At 37.9% G+C, this 16,044-nt stretch overlaps 1 protein-coding gene across 1 annotated transcript in view; it reads right to left on the bottom strand.

The window, feature by feature from the left end:
- The window catches only part of LAMC2 (laminin subunit gamma 2), a 292,336-nt gene extending 288,012 nt beyond the window's left edge, over positions 1–4,324 (bottom strand). The window contains exon 1 of the mRNA XM_044085264.1: positions 4,024–4,324. Coding sequence (XP_043941199.1) covers positions 4,024–4,108 — 85 coding nt within the window. The 5' untranslated portion in view covers positions 4,109–4,324. The remainder of the gene's footprint in view (positions 1–4,023) is intronic.
- Positions 4,325–16,044: the final 11,720 nt, after the last annotated feature.

Raw genomic sequence — 16,044 nt, 5'->3', positions numbered from 1 at the left:
CTAAGGGAATGATTTTGGTATGTGGGAGGAAATTGGAGTACCTCGAAAAAACCCACAAGTGGGCATAGAAAGGAAATGCAAATTCTTCACAGAAAGGACCCCAACCAGGCATGGAACCAGTAAAGCCAATCTTAAGGACACAGTATCAATTCAGGGTTAAAAGCACTGAGTATAGAAATAGTATTACATTTCAGCACAGAAATAATTAACCATAAAGCACCCATTTCAAACAACAAAATTAATTATGTTGAAAATGAAACTTATGAGTTTAACTTTCACTCTTCAAAGAGCATTAATAAGCAGTGAAGGAACAGGAAATGCAGAATTATACCTGTTTGTAAAGCAGCTATAGATTTTGTAAAACACTTTGTATAGAAACAAGATAATGCATTGCTGTGTTGTGCAGTAGTAACACAATACAATATATATTAGTACAACAAAAGCAGCTCAGGAACTGCCTACAAGTAAGAAGAATGCAGCAGATAGGAAATGTGAGACAGCACCTTTCTGTAAAACGTACCATGAAAATACCAGAGCAAAAATACAATGTGAGGAAAGGTGATGAGGTCCACAGGATGAAGTGTCAGCATCACTTTTTATGTACAGTATTTATATACAGACCTTTCATCTCAGGAGCAGGAAATGAGCAATAAAAGGCTTCCTTAGGATGCCTGAGAAAGGGGAATGCTGTTAACAAAGAAAATAACATCATGGCTGCAGTCACACACAAGAGAAAGATCATTCTCCGTAGCTTTTCATGGACAAGACATTTGGGAGGGATATGACTGGGAAAGCATGAACACACTTTCGGCACTGATGCTACTATTCAGGGTTTCAGAGCCCAACCTTCAATCCCCCCCCCCCCAAAAAAAAGGGATAAACAACTGCTACACTTGACCTTAGCCAAAAGGCCAAGAGGTGATAACATGGGGCAATGGGCAAATCTCTATGGCTTTGAGGTACACAAAAATACCACAAGATAGACTTAAATCTATATTTCTTTCTTTTTTGTAGGGGGATGGAATTAGATTTTGTTGTTGTTGTTAACTAAGATATGCAGCTTATTGAACAGATTGGTAACAGCAGACCAGCATGAATAAGTACTCATTGTCTTCTACTAATATAACAGCGTCTCTGTTGCTGTGTCTCCAGAAGGATACCATACAGAGACACACAGAAAGTGAGAGAGTGGTAGCATTAGCAGAAAGCTCAAGAAGCATAATGAAGAATATTACTAGTTACTGGATCAGGGTCACCCACTGTAACACCTAGTTACTGGATCAGGATCACCCACTGTAACACCTAGCTACTGGATCAGAGTCACCCACTGTAACACCTAGTTACTGGATCAGGGTAACCCACAGAAATACCTAGTTACTGGATCAGGGTCAGGGTCAAACACAGTAACACCTAGTTAATGGATCAGGGTCACCCACCGTAACACCTAGTTACTGGATCAGGGTCACCCACCGTAACACCTAGTTACTGGATCAGGGTAACCCACAGAAATACCTAGTTACTGGATCAGGGTCACCCACCGTGACACCTAGTTACTGGACTAGGGTCACCCACCGTAACACCTAGATACTGGATTAGGGTCACCCACTGTAACACCTAGTTACTGGATCAGGGTCACCCACTGTAACACCTAGTTATGGATCAGAGTCACCCACAGTAACACCTAGTTACTGGATCAGGGTCACCGACAGTAACACCTAGTTACTGGATCAGGGTCACCCACAGAAATACCTAGTTACTGGATCAGGGTCAAACACAGTAACGCCTAGTTACTGGATCAGGGTCACCCACCATGACACCTAGTTACTGGATCAGGGTCACTCACCATAACACCTAGTTACTAGATCAGGGTCACTCACTGTAACACCTAGTTACTGGATCAGGGTTACCCACCGTAACACCTAGTTAATAGACCAGTGCGTCACACACCGTAATAACACCTAGTTACTGGATCAGGGTCACCCACCTTAACACCTACTTACTAGATCAAGGTCACACACCGTAACACTTAGTTACTGGATCAGGGTCACCCACCTTAACACCTAGTTACTGGATCAAGTTCATGCACCACAACAATTAGTTTCTGGATCAGGGTCACGCACCGTAACACCTTGTTACCGGATCAGGGTCACCTACCATAACACTTAGTTACTGGATCAGGGTCACGCATCTTAACACTTAGTTACTGGATCAAAGTCATGCACTGTAACACCTAGTTACTGGATCAGGGTCACGCACTGTAACACCTAGTTACTGGATTAGGGTCACACTCCATAATTCTTAGTTACTGGATCAAGGTCACGCATCATAACACTTAGTTACCGGATCAGGGTCACGCACTGTAACACCTAGTTACTGGATCAGGGTCACACACTTTAACACCTGGTTACTGGATTAGGGTCATGCACTGTAACACCTAGTTACTGGATCAGGGTCACCCACCGTAACACCTAGTTAATGGATCAGGGTCATGCACCATAACACCTAGTTACTGTATCAGGGTCATGCACTGTAACACTTAGTTACTGGATCAGGGTCACACACTGTAACACCTAGTTACTGGATCAGGGTCATGCACCGTAACACCTAATTACTGGATTAGGGTCACACACTGTAACACCTAGTTACTGGATCAGGGTCACGCACTGTAACACCTAGTTACTGGATCAGGGTCACCCACCGTAACACAAATATGCAGTCATCTTCATGTATCCTTGCCTGAATGACAGAATAACTTCAGTAGGATCACAACAAGATGCAAATGAGTAACTTCATAAAGATTTGTGTTCAAGTCCAACATTTTCCTCTTAAACATGTGTGATTCAATAGTCTATCACTAAGTGCATGAAAACTTCTAGGTTACATCTGAAAAAAAAGGCACAGAGGCTACCAAATACATGAAAAAATCTGTTCTTCATATTTAATGTTTAGGAACATATCTTTTGTCAGTGGGAACAGACCAAGCCTGAGCTGAACATATTACAAGTTCAGTGTTTTCAATGGGGGGAGGCAGCACCCATGAAATTATAGCTTTAGTAATGTTGTAAATATTACAGGCTGTATTTAGCAAACAGTTAATTCAGAGCCAGTATTAGAGAGGATGGAATAAGTATGGGTGGGTGCATGGGAAGTTGGGGGGGGGGGTGACTTTCAGACGGTCCTTGTTACTTTTTTTATCAGTCCTATCAGATAATTTCAATACCTCTGTTTTACTGCTGATTGGATTATTAACACCTTCTGCCTAAGTGCAATGACATTGTGTTTTCAGAAATTCTACTTATCTTTCCTACTTTTAATGATTCATTCTTAAGTATTTTGACTGATCCACGTGAAACATTTTCCTGTATATCTGTGAATAGTTATGTAATTTTAACATGCTTACTTGAAGAAAATGCTATCCGTACATATCTGACTTTATTTTATATCTGCACTAAAGACTAACATTAACTTATATTACACTGTGGTCATAGAATTCTCTGGTATCCCTTTTTGTGTGCTCATCCCAGAGCCATAGTACTGTTTGTTTCATAAATCAGTTATTGTAATATGCTTAGAAATTATACTAGCTTAACTCTTACAAGCATGACCCTCCTTTTAAACTTGCATGCAAAAAAACAGTAATTATATTTTTAAATCAAACAGTGTGCCTTGTTCAGCTTTTGCTGTCTGGGTAAGGTCATTGTTGTAAAAGGTCTTTCATCCAGTTTACAATTTGGTGATTAGTGCACAGAAGTAAAGGTATGAGCTGTTAACGGGTAGGTCATGAGCTTGATTCTCTTAGCTTCCATTTGCTCACTTTATGAATATCAGCAAGTCCTCTGGGGCAACTGGAACAAGGTTCCTCAATGGTCTACTGGACTACAAGCCTAGTAGCTGCATATGAAATAAATACAAGTTATCCTTTTTTTTCCATCACAGTTATTACCTCGTTTAGAACAATACAGACTAGCACATGGAATTTTCCACACAAAAACTAACCTAAAATTGAATTAAATTATACCTTACCTTCTTCTCTGTAAGTTCCTGATATATGAGGCAGGTGAAGGCTGAGGAGGCAGCAGAGGGCTAGTACCGCACACCTCATCAGCATTACAAGTAGAAGATCCTGGGGTTATCAGTTGCCGTTTAGTAAGCTGGTCTGCACAAGCCGATTTGGTTTGTTTCCTGGTCTAAGTTACTGTGGCTTGTGTTATGTAAAGACTTGCTTAACTCTCTATGGAGTATATTCACAGCTGTAATGTGATGACAGCTCAACTGTGTTGGGGGTTTTATTCTCTTCAGTACCTCCCCCTTTTTCACCTAAGTAATGCTAGCATACACACATAAATACAGCATGCATGTCAGAGAGATGGAACCACACATGAAGACGAGACAGCCCATCCTCTTTGCTTTGAATCACACCTGAGTAAGGATGTCATCATTACCCACCCACCTCTGACAAACAGCGATATACATCTGCTCAGAGGAGTGTCTGTCATCATTACCTGCCCACCTCTGACAAACAGAGATACACATCTGCTCAGAGGAGTGTCGGACAATGAAATGAAATTTGTCTTTAATTTCTACAGATTCGGTAATGCTAAAGCCTGACTTAAATTTGTCTTCTGCTATATAACTCTGCAAAGTCTGAGACAATTCATAAATCTAGCATGCTTGTTTACAGGAGAAAACAGCAAATGTGAATAAAGTAACAAAGCAACAGTCTAGGATGCATTTGCACAGACTTCTCTCAGCTGCTCTGTGCTCACAGATTAGGTCATTTAATCACCCTGTTCTCTCCGGACGCAAACAGTATCCAAAGGTTTAGCCTGGGCATGTTCTCAGCAAAGTACATTTTTTTCTGAACATTTCTCACAAGAAGTGATGAGAAGTCTATGTGTTTCTAAGGTATTGCCTTCAGCACAGGTCTGTGCGCAGTTTATTTTAGAGATATGATAAAAGAAGTGAAAACTTTTGATAGTTATAGAGGCATATGTAACTCATACATTTATTATCAGAGTAGGGGTAGCATTCAGAGAGAAGAAAGCATTTTTCTTTTGAACTCAGGGTAGTTTGGGTGTGCATCAATATGATGTTGAAAATACAAAATGGAATTCCCTAGCCACATTCTTGCTGGTAATGTCACTGGCAGAATATGCTTCTCCAAATCCTGCCCATAAAGCTGTTATTGCAAGAAACGTCCGAGTCTCCATTAAGCATATTCATCTCCCCACGCTTCCAGACTCTACTTTCCTCAGGTGACCCTATATTTTGCCTCTTTCAAAGAGCTTCAAATGACAACATTGCCTGAGTAGCAACTAAATGAGGCAATCAGATGTACATTTCTCTGAAATGTAAGGAATAATTACTGATAAAATCCAGCAAAATGTTTCACAAATGATGATTTTCCTGTTCTGAAGTTGTAAAAGAAAGCAGAAATGTAATTACCTAGGGGTATCAGCTGCCGGCAATTTGTCCCTGACATTCAGGAAATCTGAGTCTATATCAGGAAATCTTGTTTTGATGAGTCTTTTTCAAGTATATTGAGTTATTCTGAGGACATATTTTGGAATTTTTTTTCCCAAACTGTTTAGTATTTCATTCAGATTTTCTTTTTGGCACCCTAGGATGTGTGAAATGCAACTATTCATAGGCAATTAGGCCAATAAAAAAATAATTTTAATTTTGCATCTCAGTAGAAGTACACAAGCCTAAAAAAAAGTAAAATAATGGATCTGCCCTCCGGATGCACTTTTGTTTTCAGTATAAATAATATTCTAGATAGGAACAAAATGATTCTGGAAAATGATAAAGTACACTTTAAACGAAATGGTGCACAAATATTATTAAATTTTATTCCTGTCTTCATCTCCTCTGTAATTTTTTTAGATCCCCATAGTTTCAACAAACATACAATTGCTAAATAATAAGAATATTATAAAATACCTTTGAATGTTTATTTGCTCATCAGCTGAATTTGCCATATTATTTACTGTTTCTTTAAGACTGTTGCTATAAGAGAAGTAAAGCATGAAACGGGTGTGGCAATAAGTGGGGCAAAGGGCAGGACCATTGTCAAGTTTTTCACTGTTTCAGGGGTGGTACCCTATAAATATTTTACTTTTTGAAAAAAAACATATTTCCCTTTTCTTTGAATAACAGTGACCTCCAAGATGACTGCAGCAAATAGCTGTAAGTATGATGGAATTCAACTACTTCACTACATTACTTGTACATACTTCACTACATTACTTGTACATACTTCACTACATTACTTGTGCATACTTCACTACATTACTTGTGCATACTTCACTACATTACTTCTGCATACTTCACTACATTACTTGTACATACTTCACTACATTACTTGTACATACTTCACTACATTACTTGTGCATACTTCACTACATTACTTGTGCATACTTCACTACATTACTTGTGCATACTTCACTACATTACTTGTACATACTTCACTACATTACTTGTACATACTTCACTACATTACTTGTGCATACTTCACTACATTACTTGTACATACTTCACTACATTACTTGTGCATACTTCACTACATTACTTGTGCATACTTCACTACATTACTTGTACATACTTCACTACATTACTTGTGCATACTTCACTACATTACTTGTACATACTTCACTACATTACTTGTACATACTTCACTACATTACTTGTGCATACTTCACTACATTACTTGTGCATACTTCACTACATTACTTGTGCATACTTCACTACATTACTTGTGCATACTTCACTACATTACTTGTGCATACTTCACTACATTACTTGTGCATACTTCACTACATTACTTGTACATACTTCACTACATTACTTGTGCATAGTTCACTACATTACTTGTACATACTTCACTACATTACTTGTGCATACTTCACTACATTACTTGTACATACTTCACTACATGACTTGTACATACTTCACTACATTACTTGTACATACTTCACTACATTACTTGTGCATACTTCACTACATTACTTGTGCATACTTCACTACATTACTTGTACATACTTCACTACATTACTTGTGCATACTTCACTACATTACTTGCATGTACTTCACTGCCATTACTTGTTCATAGGTAGGTACTAGGCTATCGGAAGGATATGCTTGACTGCTGTGGCAATATGATTGTCAAAGGACAGACTAGTGTCCACCTGTGCCCCAAGGTCTCTTATCACACTTTTGGTGTTAAGTAGGCTACCGCCTATGTGGTAGTTCATGGGTACAGTCTTTTTCCCAAAGGGGATGACAATATACTTTTTGGCATTGAGCCTGAGCCCGTCACTTTGACACCAAGCATCAGTCTCAGTGAGGCCCCTTTGTAGAATGTCCACATCATTAGGAAATTTTATTATGGCTCCCAGTTTGCAGTCATCTGTGAACTTTGTTAGCCAAAGACCTGCTGTATTAACCTGGACTTCTGAGAAATAGATGCCAAACAGGAGAGTACCCAGGACTGAACCCTGTGGTACTCCGCTTGTCACTGGTTTGAAGTCGGATTTGGAGTCAGCTACTTTCACTGTGTGGGTTCTGTCAGTGAGCCAGTTGGCCACCCATTTTGTGACATAGGGATTCGTGCCCAGTCTAGTGAGTTTATCTGTAATTCTAGAGTGTGGGATGGTGTCGAAAGCCTTGGCGAGGTCAAGATAGGCTGTGTGAACCACCTTATCCTCGTCCGTGGCTCTGGTGACTGCTTCAAAGAAGTTAATCAGGTTTAGGAGACATGATCTACCTTTTACAAACCCAAATTGAGTGGAGTCCAGTGTTTGCAAGTTACTTATGTTTTTGTATAAAACAACAAAATGGCACTGAGTGAAGAGCCTTCCACCGAAATTCAAAAAATCAAAGCCCAAGAACAGAGGAAGCTCAACACAGCCAACTGAAATTAAAACTTTAATACTGCAGCAAGTAAGCGCTTTCACATTTCAAGAACGCTTCATCAGACTTAAACAACTGCCATAAATTCAAACCATTTAAATACTAACTCAAAACACAATCAGCCAGTCAAAAGTGTAAACTAATTAATACAACAATTAACATTTGCTAAAAAACACATAACTATAAACCTATTACATATAAATATATCATAAAAAAATACATTCAAATATATATTCAAAATTACATTCAAAAATACATACTATATTCATATCTATTACATTATATCTTGTGGTCACTGTATTATTTTGAAGTCAATGTGTATATGGACGTGCTGCCAAGAATGGCTTTAATGTTATACGTTCATTCAGACCATGACCTTTGTGTCCTTGTAGTCTTAGGATCCATTTATTTTCTCTTTCTTCTGTATAATTTCTGATATTACCTAACCTATTTGATTTTCTTATTATTTCTAACACCGTGAACCTAAACTTATGTGATGTACCTTGTTGTAGAATATGATTAGCTAAGGCGTTGGATTCATTTTCTTTATGTATTGCATATACATGCTCTCTAATACGTTCTCTTAGACTTCTATTAGTCATGCCCACATAGAAGCATGAACAGGTCTGACATATAGCAATGTATATGACGTCTCTCGACTTGCAATTAGCATAAAAATTCATATGGTAGATTTTACCAGTATCAGGATGTTCAAAGTTATTTCTACCCAATATAAAAGTACATTGGTTACAGCTCCTACACGGAAAAGTTCCTATTCTTGTAGAGTTAATACATCTAGGGCCCTCACTTTCATAGCATAAAAAGCCTTTTAAGTGACTTCATATTTTTATGTACAAAACTGGGTCTTTCACCCACTATTTCCGTTATTTTATCATCTATTGTTAAAATGTTCCAATTTCTCCTAATTACATCTTTTATCTTCATATCTAAATTACAATAGGGAATGGTTATTCTCTTATGACTTTTCATGCCTTTATTATTATTACTTCTCAATCCATAATCCCTCTTCTGTCTATGTAAATAGGGTTTCCCTCTACTGTCTCTATTTGATTCAACTGATAATAAGGCTTCATTTATCTCACGTGTATTGTAACCTCTTGTTTTAAAATTTTCCATTAGTACTTCTTGTGTCTTATTAAATATTTCCTCATCTGTAGTAAGTCGAGAAACTTTCATACTCTGTCCTTTAACTATATTAGAAAAAACATGTCTTGGGTGCATGCTGGTACGATATAGAATACTATTCCTCCAGCATGACTTCCTAAACATCTCTGAATGCACATCACCTTCATTTTTACATATTTGTACATCCAAAAATTCCATGTTTGATTTGGAACTTTTACATTCAAAACTTAAAAATGTCATTGTCCCATTTATATACTGGATAAACTCATTGAGTTCACATTCAGTACCTGCCCAAATCAAAAGCACGTCATCTACAAAATGTTTATAATATTTTATATTCCTATAAAAATATTAATTTCCTAATATATACGTGTTTTCCCAATAGGCCAACACTAAGTTGGCATAGGAATTTGCACAAGGGGTGCCCATGGCCACCCCTTTCGTTTGCAGATAATAACTTTCCTTATATACAAAAGCATTGTTATTCAATATTAGATCAAGAAGTGCTAGAATCCTGAAAACCAAATTCCTAGGTACTTCTTTATTAATCAAAAATAACCTCAAATACTCCATTCCAATTCTATTAGGAATCGATGTGAACAAAGAGACCACATCTAGAGTTACTAATAGCTCATCTTCCATGTTATTTCTATTCTCTTGTATAGTCAAGTAAGCACCATAACTTTCAAGGAAATCTTTTGTATCTCTCAATATTGTACTTGTATAATTTACAATGGGTCTCAGTTTTTGTTCAACATAAATAGAGGCTGGTTCCAAAATCCAGCCTCTGCCTGAGACTATCGGTCTCATTGGGGGATTAGCCAAAACTTTGTGTATTTTTGGTAACCCCCTAAGTATGGGTATAGTAGGTTGTTCTATCAACAGAAACTTATATAAATCCACATCAATAGTGTCACAAAGCAGCATATCATATAATTCAGCATGTACTTTTTTTATCAACTCATTTAAAGTAAAAACATTCAAAACACCATAAGTTCCATCATCACTCAACATTAAATTCATGCTATTATCATACATTGTTGCATCTAATATAATAATTGCACCCCCTTTATCCGCTTGTCTAATAACTATTTCAGAATTATTCTGTAATTCCCTTATACTTAAAAACTCGTCATAACTTAAGTTATAAAATTGTGGTGTATTACCACTTCTATATAACTCAAATAAATCCCTTTCACATGCCTTCTCAAAGGCTTCTAAAATAGGATGACTTACAGGAATAAAAGTAGATGGTTTTGAAAAAACATTTCTTTTCCCTTCTGCAGTATTACCAAACATTAAACTTAATCCAATTTGTCTTATAAACATTTTCAAATCGACTACTATATCAGTCACATCTGCAGTCTTTGATGGAATAAATGATAGGCCACGATTCAACAATGACCTTTCTTGTCTACTTAAAACATAATTAGAAATATTTACTATTAAATCTTCATTGTAGATTTCAGTACCTTCTTCTGAAACTCGTGTTTCTCCTCGGTCATCTTCCGTTTCCTCGCCATACCATGTGGTGGCCAGTTCAACTGCAATGGTTTCCGTATGGGTAGTGGAAAAGAAAAAGAACTGTTCTCAACAGGTAAGTTGACTCCTGTACAAGCCAACTTACTCCTGGCTCCTAAATCCTTATGCACATAGCTACTAATTCGTGGCACTTCTGTTGTAATAACCACTTGTGCAAATTCCTATGCCAACTTAGTGTTGGCCTATTGGGAAAACACGTATATATTAGGAAATGAATATTTTTATAGGAATATAAAATATTATAAACATTTTGTAGATGACGTGTTTTTGATTTGGGCAGGTACTGAATGTGAACTCAATGAGTTTATCCAGTATATAAATGGGACAACGACATTTTTAAGTTTTGAATGTAAAAGTTCCAAATCAAACATGGAATTTTTGGATGTACAAATATGTAAAAATGAAGGTGATGTGCATTCAGAGATGTTTAGGAAGTCATGCTGGAGGAATAGTATTCTATATCATACCAGCATGCACCCAAGACATGTTTTTTCTAATATAGTTAAAGGACAGAGTATGAGAGTTTCTCGACTTACTACAGATGAGGAAATATTTAATAAGACACAAGAAGTACTAATGGAAAATTTTAAAACAAGAGGTTACAATACACTTGAGATAAATGAAGCCTTATTATCAGTTGAATCAAATAGAGACAGTAGAGGGAAACCCTATTTACATAGACAGAAGAGGGATTATGGATTGAGAAGTAATAATAATAAAGGCATGAAAAGTCATAAGAGAATAACCATTCCCTATTGTAATTTAGATATGAAGATAAAAGATGTAATTAGGAGAAATTGGCACATTTTAACAATAGATGATAAAATAACGGAAATAGTGGGTGAAAGACCCAGTTTTGCACATAAAAATATGAAGTCACTTAAAAGGCTTTTATGCTATGAAAGTGAGGGCCCTAGACGTATTAACTCTACAAGAATAGGAACTTTTCCGTGTAGGAGCTGTAACCAATGTACTTTTATATCGGGTAGAAATAACTTTGAACATCCTGATACTGGTAAAATCTACCATATGAATTTTTATGCTGATTGCAAGTCAAGAGATGTCATATACATTGCTATATGTCAGACCTGTTCATGCTTCTATGTGGGCATGACTAATAGAAGTCTAAGAGAATGTATTAGAGAGCATGTATATGCAATACATAAAGAAAATGAATCCAACGCCTTAGCTAATCATATTCTACAACAAGGTACATCACATAAGTTTAGGTTCACGGTGTTAGAAATAATAAGAAAATCAAATAGGTTAGGTAATATCAGAAATTATACAGAAGAAAGAGAAAATAAATGGATCCTAAGACTACAAGGACACAAAGGTCATGGTCTGAATGAACGTATAACATTAAAGCCATTCTTGGCAGCACGTCCATATACACATTGACTTCAAAATAACACAGTGACCACAAGATATAATGTAATAGATATGAATATAGTATGTATTTTTGAATGTAATTTTGAATATATATTTGAATGTATTTTTTCTGATATATTTATATGTAATAGGTTTATAGTTATGTGTTTTTAGCAAATGTTAATTGTTGTATTAATTAGTTTACACTTTTGATTGGCTGATTGTGTTTTGAGTTAGTATTTAAATGGTTTGAATCTATGGCAGTTGTTTAAGTCTGATGAAGCGTTCTTGAAACGTGAAAGCACTTACTTGCTGCAGTATTAAAGTTTTAATTTCAGTTGGCTGTGTTGACCTTTTACTTATGTCTTTCTTTATAAGCTCCATGATAACATGTTCCATGGCCTTGCAGACCAGATTCATCAGGCTAATGGGGTGGTAGTTCCTGGGGTCCATGGTGGCAGCCCCTTTGTGGAGTGGGATAAATGTTGTTGTGTGCCATTCAGTAGGCAAAAAGCCTGAAGTGAGGCTATGATTGAACATAGTACTTAGGTGGAGTGCCAGTTTATCCTGTAGTTCATGCAGAATGCAGCCTGGGATGTTGTCTGGTCCCATGGATGCTGTTTTTGGCTTTGAAGAGTGCGGTCTTAACTTGTGTATCTCTAATTACAGGGGCTATGCATTCTTCCAGTATAGCAAAGGGCCCTTTGGGGGGTGAGGGGGGTAAAGTTGGCACTGAACCTATCTGTCAGGATGTTGGCAATATCAGTTGGCTTTGTATATCTAGTGGCATTGTGCTGTAGCTCGGAGCAGATATGAGTGTTGCCATTGAGAGTCTTGACATAGCTGTAGAATGCATTGTGGTTGTCTTTAGAATCAGTGGCAATTTTATTTTCGTAGCTAGCTTTGGAGGATTTTATGAAGGATCTCAGCTTCTTGCTGAGGCTGACCAAGGTGTTCCTGCAATCAGAGGATTTTCCTTTTTATTGCAACAGCTTCTTCCTTCTGTTGTAGAGTTTGTTTATGGCAGGGGACCACCAGATTGGCTTCTTGTTTTTGGAGGATAGTGTCTTGGTTCTGTTGTGGATGGCACGATCCATGCACTCGTGTGTGTGTTTATACAGTGCATGTATATAGGATTCAGCAGTCGTACCTCTATTATCCATCTGCATCGGTGTAGTGAAGTTTGCCACTTCTGTCTTAAGAAGCATGAAGTTGGCAATGGAGAAGTTTTTTATGGTGGTTTCCTTAATGAGGGGTGGAGGCAGAAAATTGATGTCTAGGGTGATTAGCTTATGGTCGGATCTGACCAGTGAGGAGTTGACCTCTGGCTTGGAACATTGGTTACCCATGCTGGTAAGGACCAGGTCCAGGATATTTCTGCCCCTGGTGGGAGTATGGACAAGCTGATCCAGGGCATTGGAATTTATGAATTCCAGAAAGCGTTGAGCTAATGAGTATGTACAAGCAATGTACATTAGTACTTCACTACATTACTTGTACTGTATATACTCCACCATATTACTTGTATATACTCCACTACATTACTTGTATACACTCCACTATATTACTTTTATATATTTCACCACATTATTTGTATGTACTTCACTACATTACTTGAACAAACTTCACTACATTATTTGTATGTACTTCACTACATTACTTGAACAAACTTCACTACATTATTTGTATGTACTTCACTACATTACTTGAACAAACTTCACTACATTATTTGTATATACTCCACTACATTACTTGTATATACTCCACTATATTACTTTTATATACTTCACCACATTATTAGTATGTACTTCACTACATTACTTGAAGAAACGTCACTACATTACTTTTATATACTCCACTATATTACTTGTATATAATTCACTACATTACTTGTATGTACTCCACTACCTTTACATATCTCTCTACTGTGATTTCTCCTGTCCACCTGGTGAATCTGGGCATACTGGGTATACTAGTAGGGCAATGCAGCAATTGCCTCATGTACACAGACAACTGTCTCCTCCTACCACCCAACACTACAACCTGAGAGAGATGCACTTACATATCCAAACTGGAAGCAAAGCTCTCTCCAGCCAAGATTGTGCTAGGCAGTCAAGAGGAGATGGTTAACACCTGCACTACACCTCAAGCAACACATAGCCCTTCAAAACTCACACCACCAACATCCACACATAGTAACACTAAACCCACTTATGCAGAAGCTATTAACATTAACCTGCCCAAGCAACAAGGACCTCCGAAGCTGAAACACAAACAAACACCATTCACAACCAAAGTGACACATAGCTCAAAACATCAGTGTGCCACCAAACAACAGCCCCTAAGGCAAGACAATGTACCCAACACTTTAGTCATAAGTGACTCTATAGTCAGGCACACTGATGTCCTACTCACCAGGTTGAACAAGGAAAAAATTACTGTCAGCTGCCTGTCAGGTGCCAGGATCCACCACATAACGCACGCACTCAAGTCACTGCACAACAAGTACAAATACGACTCTGTCATTACAGCAGCATCCTGTCTTCACCCAGAATTATACCGCAGTATAAGGACAAAATGACTGACTTCAACAATTTGCTAAGTGTCTGGAGTCATTCAAAGGGGATACAGTATCTGTCTGCCTGGGATGACATGATCGACAAACCATGATGCTTTGCCAGAGATGGTCTGCACGTGTCGCCCCTGGGGTTCAGGTTACTGGCTAAGGCTCTTGCCACTCCTATAGTGCCTTTTTTAGGCAAGGTTCAAAGGACAAAACCACCACTGTAACAGATATAAGCATGCAAAATCTAAAGGTAATGCTACTCAATGGTAGAAGTCTAAACCTCAGAATGCACTCTCTCAAGGCACTCCTAAAAATGGAGAATATCGATATCTGTGCAGTAACTGAGACCTGGTTCAAGGCTCCAGAGAGCACCCCTGTAATACCAGGCTACAATTCTTACCACACTTTTCGGCCACCAAAACAGGACCGAAGCACTAAAGGTGGAGGAGTGTCCATATTCACCAAGGATATTCACACCTCCATGCTAGCTGCCCAACACAATGCATCTGAAATTATAAAGGTGCAACTAACACTAGGTAAGACTGCAATCCAAATTGTAGCTTGCTACAGATCCCCCACCATGCCCCAAGATTCTCACTACACTTTTCTAAACATACTAGAAAATATTAAGATTTTATTTATTTTATTTATTTATTGACATTTGTTAACCGGGTTAGTCCAACTGGGCTTGTGGCCCATTTTCAGTGGAGACCCGAGGAGAAAAGCTCCAATGATACATTTGTAATACAAAGTATAATATTACACAAAAGTACTGAGGTGAGAAGCAATTTTACATTTTAACAAATACATTTCTATTACAAAGTATAATACTACACAAAAATATTGAGGTGAGAGGCAATAATACAGAGCTAGAGTCTTACATTTGTTGAGTACATACAAACAAGTTAAAGTTCCAAGTATGGAGAAGGAGAAAAAATGAAAAATATGAAACAAAGTTTTATTGTGAGATAATGCAATAGGCTGAGAGTAAAACAAAGTATCTATATATTACCGCTATATGTGTGGAGTTATTCACATACCTTATGTGAGGTGTATAGGGGGACTAAGTAGTTATGCAAATACCTTATGTGAGGTGTATAGGGGGACCAAGTAGGAATCTCAATAAGGGCAAGTGGGGGGGGGGGGACTAAGTGGGGTCATTGCAACTAAACACCCTGCCATTAATAATCATAATTTCCACTCAATGCCCTGAACCAACTAATCCATAGTCCCACCAGGGGCTCAAATGTCCTAGACCTGATCATTACCAACATGGAAGATCAATGCTCCACACCAGTGGTCACCCCCTCCTTGGTCAGGTCTGACCATAAGCTAATCACCCTTGATGTCCACATCCCCCCACCCACCCACCCCCAGTAGAGAAACCTCCATAAAAAACTTCTCCAAAGCCAACTTCATGCTACTCAAGTCAGAAGTGACAATCTTCATGACACCCATGCAGATGGGAACTGAAAGTTCGACTGCTGAATCCTACACTAAGGCACTGT

Source organism: Protopterus annectens, chromosome 10.part0 (assembly GCF_019279795.1).
Source record: "Protopterus annectens isolate FY-2018-M chromosome 10.part0, PAN1.0, whole genome shotgun sequence".
Taxonomy (NCBI): domain Eukaryota; kingdom Metazoa; phylum Chordata; order Ceratodontiformes; family Protopteridae; genus Protopterus; species Protopterus annectens.
Note: the sequence above shows the minus strand (reverse complement) of the source record. Positions and strands in the feature narration are given on the sequence as shown.